General features: G+C 37.5%; 1 protein-coding gene across 1 annotated transcript in view; it reads left to right on the top strand.

Moving 5' to 3' along the window:
* The window catches only part of LOC108740125 (inositol polyphosphate 1-phosphatase), a 17,793-nt gene extending 9,000 nt beyond the window's left edge, over positions 1–8,793 (top strand). Inside the window, exon 4 of the mRNA XM_025977794.1 lies at positions 7,874–8,793. Within this exon, the coding sequence (XP_025833579.1) occupies positions 7,874–8,318 (445 nt within the window). The 3' untranslated portion in view covers positions 8,319–8,793. The remainder of the gene's footprint in view (positions 1–7,873) is intronic.
* The last annotated feature ends 262 nt before the right edge of the window (positions 8,794–9,055 follow it).

The raw sequence follows: 9,055 nt of genomic DNA, 5'->3' as shown, positions 1-9,055 counted from the left end.
TACTTTAGCCGCTTAACCGATCGGACTCCTTCCCATCTCTCAAACGGGCCAGTTTGGCCTTGAATGCTAAATATACTCTATTTAGCCCTCTTTCCTTCAGGCTTTATGTTTTTTTAAATAAGTATTAACCAAGTAATTTAAAACCTATTGATTATATTCTGAAACTATATTAACTGAAATGAGTTTATCCGTAACTAAAGATAATAGAATTTTTATATTAATTAGAAGGTTTACAAATATGTTAGAATACATATACATAAATAGCATATTCCTATTTGAATATGTCATTTTGAAATTTGCTTTATAATTACTGTTTAAAGTCGTAGTTGTTTGTGTACCTAAATTTATGACATCGGATATTTCCATCATATGTCAATGACAAATGAGTTATCAACAATCAGCTACCGATATCTGTATTCGCTCATATGAACTATAATGTTAAAAAAGTTTAATTTAGGTTGTTTCGCATGATTTACCAATGTCATAATACGTTTGGTGTGGAATCCTAAAATTGTTTGTTTACTGTTAAGCTGCGATAACTGATGTAAATCAATATGTCATTCAAAACCGACCATCAACGTTAATAAAATATAATCTTACGATCTCCGGTTCACGTTAATCCATTAGGGTGGCATTTGTAGGAATTTTTCAGTGATGGCGTGCTGATCGGAATTGGCAGTATTCACCCTTGACGCCCTTCGGGAAATTATAAGCGGTGCCCTTTTAGGAGTCGCATTTTTTATGTATTGTACTGGTTGCTATTATTTCATTATGTTTCATTATCTACCCTTTTCGTATTTCTTATAAAATTATTCCAATGTATGTGCCAGTGTGAGAGACGCTTAGAGTGTTAAAGAGTACGGTCATTGACGCACAGTTAAAGAAATTTTGTAAAACAAATTAGCATACAGTATATTGGTGTCTCCAAGATCTGGCGCCCTTCAGCAGTGTCAAAGTTTGCCTCTCCTGAAGAAGGTCGCTATTACTAATTAGAACCTACCAAGAAGTTATTGTTCTAGGGTCGGCGAAAAAAGATAAATCAAGGTGGGTAGTATCGAGAAGGGGGGGGGAGGTCATTCATTATGTTCGTGAAAAATAAAAATATGTTCATAATGTAAACAAATAAGTTTAATAATAGCCTATATATTATTTAGAAGAATTTTTGTAGAGTTTTTAATACACTAAAGTGAATTAATTTTTGAATTAATTCTTACCACAAACCTCAAATTAATGAGGAAAAATTGTTGCTGCTGTCACACTTTCGCCGGGAATCGAACCCGGGTCCCTGGTTTTACGTATCATTACCTTACCAGTAAGTTACGAGAGGTGACAGCTGCAATAACGACGATTTGCCTAACTACGTAGGACAGAATCATATACAATTGTTGTCACCGTAGTTTGACGATTTGTTTGTAGGGACCGCTTTTTAGAATTACGCAAATGGAATTGTTGATTTAAAACTCCACTTGGTTTTTAACTATTTATTTACGAGATATAAAGAAGGGCTTGAGGGTGATAAAGGCGGTTAGGGCCTTGGCTTGGCAGGGTTGTAACGGGGGTTGCTGAAGACTGTTTGGTGTGGCCGGAGCAGAGGAGGGTTTTCTTTTGGGTGGTACGGTTTTCTTAGGTACTTTGGGTCAGCCATACTTGTTGCGAGATGGTTCCCATTGTAGTTAGCACAGGAGGGAATTGCGTCTTTTCTGTTCTTTGCCTTATATTCAGCGGTAACATGGTTGCGGCCGCAGAAGGAGCAGACCCAGGCTCCGTGGCAGCAGCTTGTTCGCTAGGGTTGAGGCTTCCGCAAGGAAAAGTCCCTCCAAGAGTGCAGGGTTCTTGGTAATAGTTATTGTTAGAATGGCACTGTAATGAAAGTACTCTTGTGTAAGTCATGTTGGTATACAGAAAAGAGAAGAAAAGTTAGGTTAGGTTATGTCGGGTGGTGGTGTGTAAGTTCGGAGGGACATTGCGTAATCCGTCCCAAAGAACTGTAGGTTAGTTAAAAGTTAAAATAATAGAATTGATTTACTCTGAATTAAGGATCTGTTCCCTCTTTCTTTATAATGTTGTTTATTACCTCTACGAACACGAACCATTTTATATATTATAAATCTAAAATTTTCTATCCAGCAGAGATGGTTCAACATTTTTTATCTTTTATCACTTTACTGTCAAGGGTTTTGTCGACATGGTTTACCAGAACAGTTTATTAGCTTAATACATCTATTTTCTATATTTTTAATGTTCTGTCTCTGTCTGATCACCTATGAATTTTCACTCCACCCACATTTTTGGAAAACCTGTACCTACCAGTTAATGCAAATAAATATTGTTAACGTGTTTAATCACAATGAACAAGTCTGTACTTCGATTTCAACAACCTTACNAAATTATAATTAGTATTTAGAATTTGGTTTAGAAATGAATAGGTAGCACTGTAGTTTTTTTTTGCGAACCTTTTAAGTTCATTTTCTTTGGCACTCATAGCCATGTTGAATAGCATTTTCTTTATAAAGCTGCCAGAAACTTCTGACTGGACTTTGTCGTAAATTCTGTTTAGTAATCTCGGCACTGCGGGGCTGACTGTTGGTCGAAGGGCCTTCATGTCATCCGAAAGTCTTCTTACGTCCCCCAAGAAAAAGCCTATCGCGCCTCCGACCATGTACATGGCATTCTTAAAAATAAGCCAAACATAACCCGAAATGCAGGAAATATAAAACTACGATGAGAATTTTAGAAGAATTTTTGTAGGGTTTTTAATACAATAAAGTGAATTAAGTCATTTTAATAAATTACAATTTATTTTTCGTACGGTATAATCAAATAAATTTCTTTAATAATGCGCGTATTTCCAAATAGGCGACTTTGAAAAGGAAAAAGATGCACTTTTTATTAGTTATAATTTTCTTACATACAAAAATAAAACTGGATAAGAGTGCAAGATAGCTACGTGATTTAGTCGATCTTGCAATATTGTAGAATGCAAGTAACTTTAACTCAACAGAAAAAACTTTTTTCGTTCGAGCAGGATGATCTTGGAATGGTCAGGAGAAGGTCAACGAAGCGTAAATATTCGGGAACAAGTCCTATATACCAATTGTCTTCCCGAAAGAATTTTATATCTTTCAATGCTTTGGGGTTGCTTTCTTTCGGTCTCATAATACTCAACGCCATATCTTTGTAACTCATCAATCTGAAATCATCGAAATCTCCCTTATAAAACGTTATATTTTTTTTACGTCTATTGTTTTTCAACAACAACACTCTTTAATGCTTTGAAGAATTTGACCGAGTCTATATTAAATGGACTCGTCAAAGAAAAAGCGGACAGACAGACACACGAGTGATCCTATAATGGTTCCGTTTAAATTTAAATTACCTGATTAGTTATGGATGCTTTTCGTTAGGTGGCGCTTGGTGCCCCATTCAGCTTTGGAAAATAATTGGGAACTGCAACTTTCAAAAGTTTACACGCATGAACTATATGTCTAAAAAAAATAATAAGTAGGTAACTGAAAAACATTTTTAATGAATTTAAATNTATATTTTTTTTACGTCTATTGTTTTTCAACAACAACACTCTTTAATGCTTTGAAGAATTTGACCGAGTCTATATTAAATGGACTCGTCAAAGAAAAAGCGGACAGACAGACACACGAGTGATCCTATAATGGTTCCGTTTAAATTTAAATTACCTGATTAAATATTTCAAAATATAATTTTTGATAATAGTCTTTTGGGGTAATGAAAACATGATTTTCAAAAGAGCTAATTCTTATTCGTTTAGCAGTTTTCATTGTGACGGCAAATTGGGGTTTTCAGTATAAAATTCATTGATGAGTTCGTTACTTTTCAGACAAATTATATTGAACTTAGATTCACGAGAGGTGTTGAACGTAAGTCATGACTTCTTTAGCCTCGGGGAGTGAAGATAGACTAGTTTGTTTCAGAATTTGGGTATTTCTGATGAACTAGGGGTAGTTGAGTATGGAACCAAAAGTCCGCATGTAAGTGCCTTGAAGGATTTATAGGCGGTGGGAATCGGCACAATACCAGATGGGAATAGAATAGGTGCAAATGTTTCTGAAAATTGCGTTGAGCGCAAGGATTTTTGTTTGATGGCAGACGGAGCTGTTTTGGAAGAAGGGCTTGAGGGAGACAAAGGCGGTTAGGGTCTTGGCATGGCTGGTAAGGATGCGTTTTCGCCATTTCAGTGTTTTGTCAAAGTCGACGCCGAGGTAGGGGTTGCTGCATTTGATGGGGTGGTTTTGTGGAGCACTGGAGAATGGTTTGGGCGGAGTTTATGAGGGCGATGTCATCGGCGTAAAGATCTATGATTGTCAAGGTGTGGGACGGCAAGTGTGCGCAGGAATGGTTGAGCAGAAGAAGTGACAGCTTGGAGGCTTGGAGGACACCGGCAGTGACGGGTATACTTGGGGATAAACGCTAACGCGGACACGGAGGTTTCTGTCAGAGAGGAAGGATCGGATAATCTCGATTAGGAAATGCGGGGTGCTGAGGGATGAGACCTTCGTGACAAACTCGATCGAAGGCTTGCTGGATGTCAAGCAGAAGCATGGAAGTGTGACGGTGCTTGTTTAAATTGTCAGAAATGGGTTTGGATACACGGAGAAGTTGATCGCAGGCAGGGTGCTGACTGCGGAAACCGTGTTGGAAGTCGGGGAGAAGGTTGTTTCGCTCTACGTGGTGAAGAAGCTGGTCCAGGAGGATGGATGGAGAACTGAGGGGCTTCCTTTTTCTGGGGAGACAGACGACGTTGACCTCTTTCCAGGCTAAAGGGAAAAGTGGTGGAGCCACATGATAGTTTGTGATGTGCGGTTATGTGTTTTCATGACAGAACTTTCAGAGAACACCGTTGGGAATTCCGTACGCGCAAGGGGCTGAGTTCAGATGGGAGGGAATAAATGGAAATGATTCTGAGGGGGCCGGTTAGTTAACGGGACTTCAATTTCAACTGCGTCTAATGAATTGGTGACCAAAGATATAGGCCTGTGGTTTAAAGAGTTCCTTACGAGGACGGATAAGCCACCGCCTCGGAAGTTTTCACGATCCCTTTTATAGGAAGTGAAGTTAGGGACGAAAACTTTGATTTTCTGGGATTAGTGGGTTTCGGTGATGCAGGCAACACCGATTGTCTGTTCCTCGAGGAAGTGTTCAGTCAAATTACTTCTAATGCTTTGAGCATTCCAGGTAACTGTTTGAAGATTATTGGAGTGGTTTGTTTTATCCATGGTTGGATGTTTGGAGTGCGGTGACTATGACGGCTACCAACATTTGCACGAACACTTGGAGTTTTTGTTCTAAAGTTGGGGAAGCATTTTGCGCTGAAGAAATGCTGGGCGTTGCTTTGGGCTTTGGGATAGGAGTGGGGGAGAGCTGCTTTCATTGCCCTGGCGTAAAACTTTTGGGGAGGGTTGTAACGGGGGTTGCTGAAGACTGTTTGGTGTGACCGGAGCAATGGAGGGTTTTCTTTTGGGTGGTACGGTTTCCTTAGGTACTTTGGGACAGCCATACTTGTTGCGAGATGGTTCCCTTTGCAGTTAGCACAGGAGGGAATTGCGTCTTTTCTGTTCTTTGCCTTATATTCAGCGGTAACATGGTTGCGGCCGCAGAAGGAGAAGACCCAGGCTGCGTGGCAGCAGCTTGTTCGCTAGGGCTGAGGCTTCCGCAAGGGAAAGTCCCTCCAAGAGTGCGGTTCTCTTGGTGGTAGTTATTGTTAGAATGGTACAGGAATGAAAGTACTCTTGTGTAAGTCATGCTGGTATACGGAAAAGAGAAGAAAAGTTAGGGTAGGTTATGTCGGGTGGTGGTGTGTAAGTTCGGAGGGTCATTGCGTACTCCGTCCCAAAGAACTGTAGGTTAGTCAAAAGTAAAAATAATAGAATTGATTTACTCTGAATTTAAGATCTGTTCCTTCTTTCTTTATAATGTTGTTTATTACCTCCAAGAACACGAACCATTTTATATATTATAAATCTAAAATTTTCCATCCAGCAGAGATGGTTCAACTTCGAATTTATTACTTTACTGTAAAGGGTTTTGTCGATATGGTTCACCAGAACAGTTTATAGCTTTCTACATCTATTTTCTATATTTTTCATGTTCTGTCTCTGTCTGCTTACCTTTGAATTTTCACTCCACCCACATTTTTGGAAAACCTGTACCTACCAGTTAATGCAAATAAATATTGTAAACCTGTTTAATCACAATTAACAAGTCTTTACTTCGATTTCAACAACCTTACAAATGAAATTAATTGTGAAGAAAAACAGCCATTCTGGATAAGAAGGTTGAGATTTTGAGCATTACAGTGGACAGAAAGAGCTCGAGACTCATTCCTAGGTGCGTTGTAGCAAGTCCGACATTTTTCTCGAAACAGTTGAGGCTTCATCTCAGCTTTTAGAGCGGTAAATGAAAACGAAGAAGCACATTCTTGACAATGTCAACTAACATGTATGGCTTTGTACTTCGAATAATACCCATAAAATATTCCGAAACAGTGAGAGTCGAAGAAACGACGCAAAAATAAATAGAAATTTATTATGTTCTAGCAACGTTTGTTGTTTCATGACGTGGTGCAACCATGTATGGTCAGTTCATTTTAGGTAGGATTCAGTTTTTGCTCATGCTTTCAAAATTGCCTTGAAATTTGAATTTTCGTCATTGTGCCCTCTACGTATCGCTCATCCTTACCTGCTGATGATAATTAAACATTTTTGTAAGGTCGAGCGGTGATCCATCATTTATTTTTCTAATGAAGTCGACAAATGCTCACAATGTTAACATTGCTTCGATTTTTAGAAAGTGAACTCTGAGAATGTTTTTTCATTTTTCTGCTCCAGGTCTCCAACTGCTAAATCAATTGTTGGCTCATGCTTCTTTTGCTGTTAAGATTATGCGAGATGAAATAAGCAACTTTTATTGTCCGCTTCAGTAGAAATCAAACAAATTAATTCAATACGTTCACTAAGTATTATTTGTGGATTTCCAGCGTTGGTAAACATTTGGCCAGGAAATGTTTCATGCCGAATTGAATTCTTTCACGGGCTAATATATGGCACTGTCATGTTCAAACCACATGTCGTTCAACAATATCATTCAATTTAGGCAGAAAGAACTGTATCACCAGTAGGTAACATTCACTGCTTGACCAGCTTTATATTGAAAAGTACAGTCCAGTGATGCCTCAAGCCCAAAATCCGAACCAAACAATGACACTCTGGGGTTGCATTTGTTTTTCGATAACCACATGTGGGTTCTTTGAAACCCAAACTTTCTTCGCTCTCCACGGCCATTGAGCTTCAGTTTTTGTGTCAGTTGAACTTTGTAAGCATGGAGACACGGATCTTCAGTAACTATACTCTTCTGGAAATTTGAAATTCTTGTCCACGTCGCTGAATTGATATTCATGTTTACCAACATTCTCACGCATTGCTTCGATATTGACATTTGAACGACTGTTTTTGGACGACCAATGTGTTTAGCATAAAATTTTTCAATTACTCTCTTTACAGTTGACGAAGTAAAATTACTATTATGACCATATTTTTTACGAAATCTTCGAACTGTGGTAGTTATATTTTAATTATTTCTGAAATATTGTTCAATAATAAAAACTCGTTGTTCTATTATATAACGCTCCATTTTACTGATCCTAAACTGTCAGCTGTTGAATGGTTTTACTTAATAGGGTTGCCAGCACTTTACTGCACGAATTCAAATCTTGGGCTAATTTTGGGACACCCTTCATGTATGAACTTTCATTAAACATTCAGTATTTTTTTTTTGCGTAATATGTCACTTTACTCTATTGACATTCCATATGTACGTACCATCGTTTATTTGTAATTTTTAGGTGGTCAGGAAGATGTCTTTGGGGAGTTGCTACCACACGAATGAATTCATTTCCTCCCTCTATAAATAGTACTTTGACAAATGTAGTTTGCATAAGCAGCAGTGAAGACGAAAATATTAAAAAGAAACTGTTTAAGAACAACTTTTCAACAATAGAAGCAGCCGGAGCTGGTTACAAACTTCTTGTGGTCATCCTGGGTTTAGTGGATGCTTACGTATTATCAAAGGGTACGACATTTATGTGGGACACGTGCGGTTGCCAAGCTATCCTAATGTCTCTCGGAGGAGATATTGTACAATGCTGTGGAAACCAATCTTCAATCGTTTATAAAAATATTGAATCCGGAGATAATAAAATAGAAGTGTGTTGTCATTCTAACGGAATTATTGCTGCTAGAAATGTGGAAGTTTTATCGAAATTGAAAGAAATTCTTCAAAGTGATTGATTTCTTTTTTAATTTTAAAATAAGTTCCAGTTATCGATGGTATCAGTACTGAAATCAATAGTCATAAACTGAAGAGAGTTGATAGCTGAAACAACGTAATAGTCAATTTTTTGTTGTATTTAAGTAATATGTACTACTTAAATCACGTCGTTATTAATAATTGTAATTTAAATTTTTATATTCCATAAAATATTAAATTGTAAACATTGTAATTTAGTTCATGTGTTCATGATCACCCGGAGTATGAATTGAATAGAGAAAAAAACTCTGAACTTAGTTCTGATGAATTTATTTGCAAAAAAAATTCTATTATAATTTAGTCGTAAGTTTAATTCTTAAAAACTAATTTTACTCATAGGCATAACTTTACCTCTGTAATTTATTTTACACTATGTGCAATCATTAATGTAAAATTAATCTGAGCTAAAAATGCAAATTCAAATTCAACTGATATAAAGGACAAGTATTGTATTAAGCAGGAATAAAATATATTCACGTACATGTACTTTTCTTACCGTTTCAATTATTTATCTCAGTTTAACATGTGCATCAAGTGTAGATGACTGCACTCATAGAGATCGAAATAAAAACTTAACTCGAAGAGGACGGATCTGATAAGCGTCATGAAAAACGCAAGAGTCGTTGCGCGATGAGGAACTGCACATCAATTTCGGTATTCGTTCCCCTCTTAGGTCGGCACTGTCCAGGTATGTCATTTTTCTATACGCCACATGTGA

This window comes from Agrilus planipennis, unplaced genomic scaffold (genome assembly GCF_000699045.2).
Source record: "Agrilus planipennis isolate EAB-ADULT unplaced genomic scaffold, Apla_2.0 scaffold87, whole genome shotgun sequence".
NCBI classification, from domain to species: domain Eukaryota; kingdom Metazoa; phylum Arthropoda; class Insecta; order Coleoptera; family Buprestidae; genus Agrilus; species Agrilus planipennis.
The sequence above is the reverse complement of the archived record's forward strand: the minus strand, read 5'-3'. Positions and strand labels throughout refer to the sequence as shown.